At 33.1% G+C, this 14146-nt stretch overlaps 1 protein-coding gene across 3 annotated transcripts; it reads right to left on the minus strand.

Annotated features, from left to right (window-relative positions):
- Window positions 1–1274: 1274 nt before the first annotated feature.
- On the minus strand, window positions 1275–8047 carry LOC132067922 (phosphate transporter PHO1 homolog 10-like). Of its 3 annotated transcripts, none has more exons than XM_059461328.1 (15): window positions 7879–8047; window positions 6236–6873; window positions 5127–5463; window positions 4957–5005; window positions 4742–4813; window positions 4491–4620; window positions 4235–4355; window positions 3856–4108; window positions 3671–3775; window positions 3536–3580; window positions 3296–3445; window positions 2494–2772; window positions 2270–2406; window positions 1560–2024; window positions 1275–1511 (listed from the first exon to the last, which is right to left on the minus strand). In XM_059461328.1, the coding sequence occupies exons 2-14, from the start codon at window positions 6795–6797 to the stop codon at window positions 1922–1924; spliced, it is 2343 nt and encodes a 780-aa protein (XP_059317311.1). In that variant the 5' UTR covers window positions 6798–6873; window positions 7879–8047; the 3' UTR covers window positions 1275–1511; window positions 1560–1921. The 3 variants fall into 3 exon arrangements, with proteins under 3 accessions (XP_059317311.1, XP_059317310.1, XP_059317309.1); XM_059461327.1 differs by having other exon boundaries at window positions 6989–8047; XM_059461326.1 differs by having other exon boundaries at window positions 6236–6879; window positions 6989–8047.
- Window positions 8048–14146: the final 6099 nt, after the last annotated feature.

The following is a 14146-nucleotide window of genomic DNA, read 5'->3' on the forward strand; positions in this document are numbered from 1 at the left end:
GATTAAGCAATCACTCAAACCAATATAAGAAATATAAAGAAGCTAATTAAACAAAAACTTGAAACTCAATATTCCTCCATATTAAACAGATTAATACATCACTTAAATTAAAAGTGTAACGTTAAAACCTCTTCCTAATATAACTTTTACGTACATGGAATCCTTAAACCAATCTAAGTACTAAAACTTTCCTATTTATTCTCTAATAATAAGAAGAAGCCTTCAGAATGCGCCTCAATACACTTGTTTAAAGGAACTTATTGTGTGTATTCTCTTTGTTTTTCTCCCCTTCTTTAGCACATTCTTCCAACTTAATAACATAGTCTTTGCACCATTGCCCCTTCATGACCATGCAAACTGCCCCCCATTCACTGGTTCGGGTTGATGGGTCGGGTCAATTTCGGGTTTTGATTCGTGGGTCGGTTCAATCTTGGATTTTGATTGTGAGGAAGACATGGTGGTGGAAAAAGAGTGTCCCATGGCTGCTCTTAACCCCACTTTCTTCACACAATAATATATAATTGTAACAAGGAAAGAAATATTAGTAGTGTATTTGAGAATTTTGTGTCATATGTATTTAAAACAAATACGAAAATAAAATAATCCTATACAGATTTGTCTAATTTCTATTGGCTAGCATTTTAACAACTTTTTATTATGTGTACACAGCTGTTTTTCTTCAATTTGGATGGCCAGATATGTTTTGTCAACTTCGAATGGTCCAGATTCGTCCACAGCTCCATAGTATATTGCTCCTTTTATGACGTGACTTTTTTTCTTTTCTTCTTATGTTGAACTATTTCTTGAGAAGAAAGTCACGTACATTTTCGTTTTTGCTTTGGAGATGGCTAGTTAAGAGAGGAAAATACATTAATATTTTACACTGGAGTTGTGTTTGCATGACTAACTTAAAAAAACAAAATATGACGATGTGAAATATTAAAATTAATGTATTATTTGAGAGACTTGATCAGAATCTGATTATTTTGGACTTGGTTAAGTGCTTATATAATGATCAAAATAAAAAAAAACAAAAAAAAACCAACTTAGCAAACGAATTTGTCTCGTGGATTATGGTAGTTCTTAGTTATATTATTCAATCAAAATTGTAAACGCCAAAAAAAGAACTTGTCTATTTATTTGTCAGGGTTGGCACAACACAACTACAGTATGTAGTATCTTATCTTATAGATAGAAAAAAGTACTATTTGCAAAAAGAAGATAAAATTGGATTACTCCATTTAATGGAGAAGGAAACACTTTGTTAGGTAGTATTGGTTTAAACTCTTTCACAAAAGGAATTTTATTAACCTATAAAGTTTGGGAACATATCAATGTATCACTAATTCAGATAATTATTCTCAACTATGAATGAACATGCAACTGCACCATTGGCTTGAAGAAAATTAGAAATTAAACATTGCTTGGTCTGCTATGACAGGGCAACATGTGTGATCGCATTCACTATCTTCGACTTGAACAATATACAATTAAGCAATTTTTTTATATCCCTTTTCTATCCTTTCTCTGGTATACAATTGAACAATTTTTAAAAATACCCCTTTTGTATTCTCTCTTCTCCTTGTCACTGCGCATCTTGCCTTGCTCTGAAGCTATCAAGTTAAAGGGCCAATAAACAACCCTTGAAGAAATCTGCAACTTCTGTAATCTGCCTGGTCTTCTTTTTTTTTTTTTTTTTTTTTTTTTTTTTTTGAATGTTGACCTCTTTCACACACGCTCGACTCTTCTCGTCCACCTTTAAGCCAAAAATGTAGGATTTTCTTGAGCTTAAATGTCAAATTGTTGCATAACAGGCAACATTTGACATGTGAACTCTTCATGGTGAATAACATTTGCTGGTTGCTAAAGTTTTGCAGTTGCTAGCACTCTGATAAGGTAATGGATAGATATATGTTCATCTTTATTCTTCTTTCTCCTCATCCTCTTCATGGTAAGCGAAAGGAAGTGGCACTGACTTGAATGCCCGATATTTCCCCACATTGTTCAAGTGCTCATTTTCCAACCTGATAAATTACAATGTATCTCAGTTCATGTACAATTATGAAGAAGATTGTACTTGGACTGTGGAGTATTCCAGTGTCATTTTACAGAATTTCAAGATCATAAATAGATGTCAATAAATTCTCCCTTTGTCGGAATTTCTCGAAGTCACATTTGAAGATGATCACTAGAGGATGAACCTGTAAACCTTAATGACAATGGGAAGGACTGTGCCAACTGAAAATCTAGCAAAAACAGATTGTCATACCTGAAAAAATTCCACATGCCTCGTCGAATTACTTCTAAGCAAGCAAATATGCTTGAGACAGTACTTCCTCGCAAAGAAGGCACGTTAAATTTTAATACCAGTTGCAGCCAAGCAAATCTAAGCAAAACATCCAAGACCTGTAAGAAAGTTGAAGAAAAAATTAGAGTAGCTGACAGATCATCTTAAAATGAATTGAAACAGCTCTATTGACAAACGGAAATTACCATGGCTATGAAGTATACACTTTTATGGCGCAGTATGAGCTTATCACGCAAGAACTTGTTCTTAGACTTCCTTCTCAACAACCCCCAATCTACAACTATATCCCAGTATGTGTTGAAAAAAGTTGTGATAAGTGAGCTAAGTATAGCCAACACCTCCCAAGTCAAACTCTTTCTCAGTACATAAGCTGTTTTAATAACGACTGCCAGAATTGTCAAAAAGTATCTCAAGCCATTGTATGCCTGTGCTTGATCTTTTTCTTCAAACAGTCGTCGGACACACTGCAGTGAAATCATAAACGTCTGTAAATCTACTGTAAAGGAAAATATTTCCTGCTCAAGTATTGAAAGAGATGGCATAAAGATATTGTCGAGTTATAAAGTTGTCCCACATGGGTTGTGTAAGGGCTTCCAAAGGTATCTATATATGTTTTACCTCCATTCGATCTTTCATATGTTATCAGAGCTATCATTTTGTAAGCCCATATTCTAATGTTCATATGTTTGTACTCAAGTCCGCGCATGAACTACAAAATTAGGTTACACATGAAGGTGAGTATTGAAACTAGTTATTCCACAGTGATTGTGTAAAGGCTTCTAAAAGGGATTGTAAAGTCTTTGACTACTCCGTTATCTTAAGATTCTGCTTTGGATGCTCATATTGTTCATAGATATCATAGTGGAATTCTAGGTTCAATGCTGATGACAATTTCAACTTAGCAACCATTTACTGTGGCTTCAGTTTTCAGTAGAAGCAAGACATAATTAACAGTAGTGAAATAACAATCAAAAGATGTTGTCAAACCTGGAAAAACCGAAACCAATAAGGTATGATCGCCAGAATGAAGTAAAATATGTTATAGACATTGTGACTTTGGCACGAATTATGACCATGCGAAGACTTAACCCAAGTATAATAGCAAATGTAGTACTCCAAACTCCTTATTGCTTCAACCTGTAGTATATAGGAAGTTAAAACCGCTATAACAACTAAAAGACGAAGTAGAAACTAAACTCTACAATGTCGAGAAGTCACAGAATTAACCTGGCTAGTGAGCTGGTCTGCTAGAAAGAAATCTGGAAGAGTAACCTGCATAAAATGAGAACTTAAAGAGAGAATTAACCCACCCAGATATAACTATATGGTTTTGATTTTCGACTCATTATCTGTTGAATATACCTTGTAAAGAGGAGCACAGATACAGCGGAAGACGCATTTTATTAGGAACAAACGGCTTGAGCGATAAATGATGTTAAGCGGGCAGAAAGTAATGGAAAGAAGAACCTGCATAGAGAATTATCTTTGGTGAAAAGAAAGTAAATTATGCAGTAGAACTGATGAGTCAGAAAGCTCTAGACTCTTACCATTATCAATCCCAAAGGAACATATTCAATACTTGTTCCATATACTTCTGCTCTTGCATTCATGTGCAGATGCATCAAGAGAGCGGCAAGGACGAGCATTGCGAGACCATTGCTAAGAAGAAAGATTTCCCTATAGCTTAACTCGGTCCCTTGCTTGAAACCAAAGATAAACGCATAGTTGATTTTGTAGCGCCTCCAGAAATAAATGTTTGTAGCATATAAAAGCATATGCAACACAATGTATGCATAAAAACTGCCAGACAATTCAAAATGTATCTCTAGTCATATCAGGCTCAGGAAAAAACTCAAAAAGTGTAGTTTTTTATCTGTGCTGGTATTAGTAAAAATTACATAGAAAAAGAGTTTGATCCTCCTTTACCTGTAAAGTGGGACTATCTTGTCTAAATAAGAGGTTCCTTCTCCTTTATCAATCAACTTCCTATCATCTCTTAATAGAATGACAGCAACTAGTAGAGCAATCGAGCAACCAGAAAAAAACCCTGTAAATTGTGAAGGATAAATTTGGAAATAAAGCAAAGGATCAAAATACAAAGGGTATTATAAAAATGCAAAAAGGAAACACTATATCTTCTGTACTTTATAATGATAGTACATCATACTTTTGTATTACTTGCCTGACAAGAATGTTATACGATGTTTTTCTCTTTTATGCCTGGGACGCAATATCTTCATGCCTTCTCTGCGGTTCGACTGTGAAAAATGCTTGATGAAGGTTGTCTCCACCCTATCCAGAAGACTGGTAACCTAAACAATGACATGATATCATCAATTATGTAACAGTCAGTTTCAAGTACAACACTGATAAAAGTTCTCGGTTTTACAAGTACGACATAATTCTAATGGCGCAAGGATAGATCAGACAAACCTCCTCAGAGCTCCCGAGGTAAGAGTTATCCACCATTTTCAAGTATGATCTTGCTGCTTTTCTAGATGTAATCTGCACATTGGAAAAAGATTGACAATTTTCAGGATTTTAACATCCTACATGACAGACTGCAGTGTTCCTAGAAACTTGCTCAAAAAGTTGCTTTCACCTATAAGCAGGCTATTGAAATAAGCTTTTGGTTAGTGAAACCTAACCTTCTCATATTTTTTGAGGATCTTGGAGAATGCAGACAGGTTTATATAGCTGGTATCAGTTCATCCAGGAATTACCAGGCCAAATACATAGACCATTGCAGACAGAAAATTAATTAGATTGAAAAAGTTCTTTTGGAAAGGAAATCAAATCAAACTTTAGTTTTTGCTACCTGAAGTGTTTCAGATGGCGAAGTTTTTGATATAACTCGATGAAAATAAGCTTCAGCCTGTGTTCAACCTTCTTTAGTTCCTCTTTCTTATAACTCAAGTCATTCTCCTTGGATTCGCTCAAGACACCTCTTATGGTTGACATGGGACTTTCAAATGTATTAACAATCTTAATGTGATCTAGGATTTCAAGAGGATCTGTTTTTGTTGAATCAGTATCTCTATTGTCTCTTAAAGTATTGCAGCTGACGGGAACCATGGGATATGAAGCATTAGCCTTAGAACCCTGTCTTCCATAAGTAGGGTCAAAACTTGGGCTGACAGGCATATCCTCTGTATCTGCACATTGACAGTAAAGAATCTGAAAATGCACTAGAACCAAATATGCATAAACATCATCTCCAGAAATAATAAAAAGTTAGCGTAGTCCTGAATCTCAGTTCTCTCTGCCTAATTAGACCATGAAGCGAAAGATAGTCATAGAGTTGGGCTGTGTAAGCTGCAAGTACTAGGTCGGGATTGGAACTTGGAGCCAATGAAAATACAGAAGATGGGACCTCTCTTCTCGAGCTCAAGTATTAGACTATTGAACTCTCTTAATCTTACCAAATATAGAATATCCCCGCAGCTCTTACCAAAATATCAAGGTTACTAGTAAACTGTATTATTTGATGAGTTATTGTTCATTTTGTCAGTGAGTCTGCTTCTTAGGGGATCGACATCATGCAAATCCCAACTATCAGTTTTAGTGCTATATACTCCCTCTGTCCCAATTTATGTGACACTCTTTCCTTTTTAGTCCGACCCAAAAAGAATGACACCTTTCTATAGTTAGTAACAAGTTAACATCAAACTTCTTATTTAACCTTTAAATGATTTATAGCCACACAAGTATCTATGGTTTGTATTAGACCACAAGTTTTAGAAGTCTTCCTTTCATTTTTAAACTCCATGCTTAGTCTAACACCTTCACATAAAATTGGGACGGAGGGAGTAGTTACTATCTGCTTAATTCATAAACTCCTATTAGGCCATGTAAGGGTCATATTCTCTCTCAAAGTTGCATATCTACAGGTGAAATTCTTGAAGTGGGTGTGATTGTGTCCCTTACCTAAATTCGTCATTCTGAGAGGAGATGTAATCCTCGAGGGTGTTGAATTGTTGATGTCCAAGGAAAGACGTTGAAGGGAAGCAAATGCATCGAAACCCGGATCCATCACCTTGATACGTAAGGCGATCAAAGCATCCATCTGTTTATTCAGCAAAGTTACTTCCCTCATGACTTCATCCACCTTGTCCTTATAGAAGGTATTAACCTTGTTGAATTCATGGTCTAGTTTGTTAAAGAAACTAATTTCATTCTCTGCTCCTTCAGGAGAAGCCAGGAACTTAGTTTTGTAAAACTTTCTGTAGTTTTCGTGTTGCACTGTGTTCACCGCTATCACCTGGTCCTCAATATCACCAGCATTCTGAGCACTTCCTTGTAGATTTAGACCACTAAAGTTCCGATATAATGCCAACCTCTGCTCTAAAGTTCTTGCAGGCGTTTGAGGCTGCTCGCTTTCCTTGAAACGGCGGATCTCCTGTAGTATATGTTTGAGTCCAGTATAGTCCACATAAGCTTCTATCCACTCTGGGACCATTTCCTTTTTGAATTCCTTACCAAACTTCATACTTGCGATTCAACAAAAACTTAATATTTGTACTCTTTACTGAAATAAAGCAAACTCCTGACTGTTGGGGATATTTCTGCAACTTCACATTCAATTTAGCAAGTTTCAGTGAGATAAAGATTCCAAATAATAAACAGAAATGTGTGCCATTAACAACTGACACAGAAAATGAGAATTGCGCATCCAATTACCCGAAAAATTTGGAATCGCAAAGATTACTTTATCCACCTCTCAATTTACTCATTATATCCAAGATCAGCACTTAGGAAGAAAATGTGAAAAGCCAAGCAAAGATATAAAATCAGATAAAAGAGGAGGCTGAATGGAAAAACCGCTTCCAAAATCCCCCCAAGCACATGCTTTGCTATGGTCGAGGGGGTATTGAAATAGTGTTACTTGACACCTTTCCAAAACTAACAAGAATATGGTTAGATGGAGGTAAGGCAGCTAGCATTTAAACACAAGTGTATATATGTCAATTTTAGTGATGATGGGCTAAAGTTTCGAGTTCCTAATCCGTTTTTTCATCACTAGGCAGAGCAATGACTATCGGGATTTCCCATTTTGATGAATCCACATTCATATCTATTTATCACTATTCACTACTGTACAGGAATCCACATTCATATCTAAGCATTCGTAAATGCAATCTGCAACTCAATACTTTTTTTCTCACAAATCACCATCATTGTCAACTTTCCACTTACTGATAAGAAGCAATTACTCCAACTAATATGGTAACTGAACCAGATAATTGGAGAAAGCTAATTAGATAACTTCATATCTTAATAGTAAGTCTCATAAACTCAATGTTCCTCTATTATCTACTATCTATTGAACATATTACATCATTTTAATTGCTGATATGCAGAGAAACAAAACCCAAATAACTTTCAAAAAAAAAAAAAAAATCATCTTGGCTAAACCAATAATCTATCAAAATACTAAATAACGTGAAAGACCCAAATCATCAAAATTCCAGAATTTAGCTTATAGTAGTAATTAGTACGTAAAAACATCATTAAGCAGATAATAATGCTTCATTGAACTAAGAAACAGAATGAAAACACAAACTAACAACCTTTCCACTTTACCAATTACTCTTCAGCTCAAATACAAAACCCAAACCCAGAAACTTCCTAAAAATAGAAAGTAAATATCATTACATGTTGAACTCAATTCCACATACATAGCCGCCATATTTCTAACCGCACTACACAAATAAAACTCTCATTTCCCCTGTAATTTATGTGCCAAATACTACACACATATATACATAAGCATGTATGTATATGTTTATGTGCAAAGTATATCCCTAACACTGCTAAAAGGATAAGAATTAGCGACAAACAAATTCTGTAGCTAAACAGTATTAAATACTGATGTACTAATGACAGGTTTTCAGAAAATTCTTTTAGCTACAAGCAATTTAATGACAATTTTTTTTAGTGTATATTTATGAAAACTACATGCATGATTCCCACTATACATGAAAAGTTGGAAATGGGTCGATGTGTACCTTTTTCGACGTTTGAAATTGCTAGGTGATGCAGAAACTTGAGAGCTGATAAAGAATGAATGCTGGGAATTTATAATATGCCCCGTTTTAATGGAAGTTTTATCAACTTTTTTTTTTTTTTTTTTTTTTTTTTTTTTTTAATTTTCTTTGTTGCTTGTGTAACCAGACAAACGTCTGCCGTAACGCGCTAGTTTAGTTAGTTAGAACTTAGATCTCTGCTAATCTCCTGTTTGTCAACCTATCCTAATACTGTGGTCTTAAGCAATCGTGCGATGACGTGTCTTTGTTGACTTTGTAATATTCATATTTTTTTCTTTTGTAGACCCTTTGGAGAATCTTTCCAGTTGTAAAGCATAGTTGATTTAAGTTTAGATAAAAACACCTCATTCTTACTAATAGGAGTATTATTTTGTCAATATGAAAATCAGTAAAAAAAAAAAATTTGTGAAATTAAAAGGTCGTTTTAATCAAAACTCTAATTATAATTTCCTTCTTTTTCATTTCATACCTCGAAATGCATTCTTCTAGCAGAAATGCGGCTTGTATAGTTCGGAGGATTAGAAGAGCATGTGGCTATGAACTACAATGTCGGGGATTCGAATCCCTCCTCATCCACAGAAGCACACACTAAAAATATCATCACGTCTCAATTCCAAGAAAAAAGCACGTCAAGTATATTATCAATTGTGAAAATATATCTTAAATTGAATACATTTAAAACTGTTACTCTGTTCATTTGTTTGAAACTGGGAATATGAACAACTTCACACTGATAATTATTTTAATTATGGTAGATTAATTGTCAACATAAGTATAGCTATATTATGATGATTAACCTATAAAATACTGATACTTAATTTAGAATTGAAGTATAATGATTGTATGTTGTATAGGTTGATTGTAGAACCTTAGGAGAGAAGCTTACGGTGGTCTTGAACATAGAGGATATGCCTTGTATGTACTTATCAGATTCGTTTGGTCCTCCATTATTTTACACGTGTCCTTCAATGCGCTGTAGCATCTTTTAATATATGGTGTGAATTTCAGCAGAATTTTGATGCTAATGTGGCGGTCCTCATTTTATGCTATAGCAATTTCATACGCAACATTTTTATCAATCATTCTCTCTTTTCGTACCCCAAAAAAAAAAAAAAAAACCCTTTTCCTTCACAATAGGGAAATGGAGATTTTGGTTTGAACGGTTTTGAGTTAAAATTTAAGTTTTATGTATTAACAGTGTAAACTATTGAATTGTTTGTCCTTGTGCCAAGGGTCTTTCGAAAACAGTATTTTTATCTCTCGAAGTAAGAATAAGATTTGCGTACACTTTACCCTTCCCCGATCTCACTTTGTGGGATTTCACTGGATATGTTGTTATTGTATTAATAGTGTAAAATATAAAATGGTTATAATAGATATGTTTAACTTCTTGTTTAAAGAAAAGTCCCAAGTTCTTTTTAGATTTAATATACAAAAAGTTGTTAAATAAATCAAATCCCAGATCAAGAAGTTGAGGTCTGATCCAATTGAAAATTTGAGTTCATGCTCTTGAAAAAAGGAACCATTCATACGGCCAAGTTATTTTAAATAATTATAGTTAAACCTATTGATAAAATATTATTCGACAATCCGATTAAAATATACTAACTAATCAACACGTTATTAGAGGTTAAAATTCACTAAAAATGTGAAAGATCTCTACAAATGTAACTTAAATCCTTCGAGTACTTAATAGGTGTGGCCCTCGGATGTTAGTGGTGGATGGATTTTAATTACTGTATAAGTTTGTAATTTGTGGCAGACAGAATATACCTTTTTTCAAATGACTTCCAAAACTATTTTCTAAACTTGGTTTCGGAATTTATCATTCTGCACAAACATGATAACAGATCATTAATTGCAATCTTTTATGACGTGATTCATTTTAAGGAAATACTACTAGCTTAAAAAATAATCCGACGTGAAAACTATCTAGGGGACTGTCATAATATACATGTATAATTTCTCTAATTTTGATCTCTAGGTTGCCCTACTAGTTAGTTTATATAAGTGATTTGAGTTCATTCTTTTCCTGCTAATCAGTGTTGAATAGTTTAAGTAAGCTAATTAGAAAATAATTGTCCATGCAACTAAAAGAACACACCGTATTGGGAATATTGACATTCTAATACAGCAAGTTTTAAAAATATTCTTTAGATTAAAAATAAAAATCACTTGTAGCCTTGGAATTTCAAGTTAATATTGAGAGCTACAGCCTTACAGGGCCCAAAGGGTGATCTAGTGCGCAAATTTCAGCCGATTGTCCTTTTTGGTACAGTTATTTAGTAAATAATTTTATTTCTCTCGCAAATTATGAACCTTTCAGATCACAATCTAAAGATTTCTGAGCAAATTGAAAAATCATATAAGAAAATTTTAGACCACGGTCTAAATTTTGTAACGTTGGATGATAATCTAATGTTTTGTCAGTTCCAAAGACCATACTTTGTATAACTTTTAAAATACGGAACATAATCTAAATGATAGCCTAAAAAGGAAACATTTACGTAAATCCGCTTCTAGTGGGTCGAAGAGTTGGTGTAACGCTCTTGATAACCAAAACTCGAGTACCCACAGTCAACAGAGGCCACACTTGTTTACACGGAAAATCGATACAATTGAATTTGTACATGAGGTCAAGGACACGTGGATCAATGTAACCAAAATTATGATATAGCAAGTAATAATTAACAAGACAAATGAAAGTAAAGCATAGCTAGTTGTGTAGCCTGGGCCTTGGAGAGGCTTTGAGCTAAAGTCTCCGGGCGGTGAATCGCTATAAACACCACGAATTAAGCAAGAAAGAAAAAATGCTAAGAATAATATGAATACTCTGTATTGTTGTATAATGTTTCAGATGTCCTACAAAAAAATGAGTACCTCTATTTATAGTAGAGCTAAGGAGTACAGATTCCATGAATCGTGCCCGCTCAATTACCAATATTAATGTTGTAATAAAAGGCAATAAAAAGTAATAAAAGGTAATAAAGGGATTTAATGCTATGACAATGAATGGCAATAATGCACATTTAAGAACGGAGGATGACTTGGGGTTTCTTGTAACGGTTCTGCATTGAATGACGTTTAGACCATGAGTTGGCATGTTCTCCTCCCTTTGTAGTTTCTGTCTAAGCGGCTGGCAAATTCTCTCTCCGAGCGTCGTTATGCTTTTCTGGAGCCCCTCACTTGCTGACTCAAATCTGACATGTCACCATCGCCACGTGTCATCCTTTGATACGTTCACTTGGTGTCGACGGATTTAACCCTATACAACACTAAATTAATTCATCTCATTTGCCTATTTACTTTATTGGCAAAAAAATATTTTATATATTAGTCGAGGTACATGAAAGCCGATCAAAAAAATTACACTGTCATAAAAAAAATGAACATGGACATTATAGCGCGTTACTTGTTGTAAAGAACTACTTTTGAAGTGCCTATGATTATGAATGTGAAAACGCGATTGAATGTCAACGTGCTAATCCTAAAAACTTGGTTTCGTCTACATTTCTTTGGACCTATAAATGCATTTTCTTCCACTCTCAACTGTACCTATGTTGGCAATGATATGTTACACTTATCATCTAACGTTAAACAACATATATATATAGCTACATTAATTCTTATCCCAAATACAGCATATTCCTTCCGAACCCCCATTTGGTTGCAATATATTATTTCTACATATGCTTGACTATCGAGTTTCCTCATCATACTTCTAGTTTTGCCAATTTTTTATTTTTTTTAAGTGGGGGTGGGGGTGGTTGTAGGAACATGCTTTTATAGTATTCCACTTCTTAGATTGTTAAATATGAAAATAATGTACAAATCATTGGAGTAATTTCATTTATATCGGGAATATCAAGTTTAGTTTGTGTGCACGTCAATTGTTCCATTGTATACCTGCTACGGACTTACTTTTTTTTTTTGTTTTTGGCTGAATTTAGTCTCTGCTCTTCTATTATATACTAGATGGCCTATGCCCGTGCTGCGCACGGGCCCAACACTTCGGATTATAGTGTATCTATGTATATGTAGTTGTGTTTAGATAATGATAATATATATATATATATATATATATGTTCAAAATACGATTAATTTAACATTGTAGTTTGTGCTCTGTATCTAAAACTTTATTTTATTCGTGTTTGCTACGAAAAATTTATTAATACCTTTTAAAAGAGAAGACTTGTTTAAAAAGAAACTATTTTCCTCTCTTTCGATAAAACAATAGCAATATTTTGAATATCGCTTGATACTTTCAATTTTAATTCGATTAATTTAACGGTGTAAAATACTTATTATTTTTTATCAAATTTTGATTTAGATAATTCTAATTCAAATTATTAAATTAATTTTACATGTTTAAAATGAAACAAAGTAGAAATTAATTTTTTCCTTATTCTAAAGAGTCCATTATTATTGATTTAATTGTTTGATTTTCTAAGCATTTGTTTTTTAACATTGTTTGTTTTATTAATATGGGATTCACATTTTTTTTTTTTAATATTGCTTGATTCTGTTAATATGGGGTCCACTTTTTTTTCTTCCTTTTTTTTTTAAAGGGACAACGGACGATGAAACATGGGTCTAAACCCATGCTTTATATAGTTTCTTCTTTTTTTATTTTTATCTTTTATATTGCTTGGTGTCGTTTAGTATGGGGCCCACCCATTTTGACATTATTAGTTTGTATTATATTTATGTATATAATATATATATATATATATATATATATATATATATATATATATATATACACACACACACTATGTTCAAAACACGATTGATATAACATCGTAATTTGTGCTCCGTATCTAAAACTTTATTATATTAGTGTATGCTAAGAATACAAAGTCTGCATTTTTTTTTTGACATTGTTTATTTTTTTAATATGGGATTCACTTTTTTTTATTATATATATTGCTTGATTTTGTCAATATGAGATACTATGTTCAAAACACGATTAATATAACATTGTAGTTTGTGCTCCGTATTTAAAACTTTATTATATTAGTGTTTGCTACAAATACGCATGATGTTTAATATGGGCCCACAATTATTTTCACATTTATTAGAGTAAGGAAAAAAATGAAAAAGTAATTAAATTCTATCTTATTTTAATATATAAGTATTTTAAGTATGTTACTTGTACAATAATTTCATTTGCTCCCACTAATGGATTGATACGCACGCGGTAATGAATCCATTATTATTGACTTAATGAGATACTTTGGAAATTACATGAATATTGTTTGATTTTTTAATATGGGGTGCATTTTTTTTGACATTATTAATTTGCATTATTTTTAATATATATATATATATACACTATGTTCAAAACACGATTAATATAACATTGTAGTTTGTACTCCGTATCTAAAACTTTATTATATTAGTGTTTACTATGAATACAAAGTCTTTTTTGACATTATTTTTTTGAATATGGGGTTCAATTTTTTTTTTTTTGATAATGCTTGATTTTGTTAATATGGTCTACTTTTTTACCGTGAGTTTGAGATGGTGGGTTCCACTTTTTTTTTTATATATTGCTTGATGCGTTTAGTATGCGGTCAATATATATGAGGCCCACAATTTTTTTTTTTTACAATTTTTTTTATGGGCCCGTTTAATACGAGCCCAATTTTTTTTTATTTTTTTATATATATACTATGTTCAAAACATGATTGATATAACATCGTAATTTGCGCTCGTATCTAAAACTTTATTATATAGTGTTTGTTAAGAATACAAAGTCTGCACTATTTTTTTTGACATTATTTATTTT

This window comes from Lycium ferocissimum, chromosome 8 (genome assembly GCF_029784015.1).
Source record: "Lycium ferocissimum isolate CSIRO_LF1 chromosome 8, AGI_CSIRO_Lferr_CH_V1, whole genome shotgun sequence".
NCBI classification, from domain to species: domain Eukaryota; kingdom Viridiplantae; phylum Streptophyta; class Magnoliopsida; order Solanales; family Solanaceae; genus Lycium; species Lycium ferocissimum.

Excerpts from the sequence above, each read along its gene's own strand:
- LOC132067922 (XM_059461328.1), bottom strand. The coding sequence starts at position 6,797 with ATGAAGTTTGGTAAGGAATTCAAAAAGGAAATGGTCCCAGAGTGGATA. Across the intron at positions 4,814-4,956 it reads TCCTCAAAAAATATGAGAAG|ATTACATCTAGAAAAGCAGC; the intron begins GTTAGGTTTCAC and ends TCCAATGTGCAG. Across the intron at positions 3,446-3,535 it reads CAGACCAGCTCACTAGCCAG|GTTGAAGCAATAAGGAGTTT; the intron begins GTTAATTCTGTG and ends TATATACTACAG.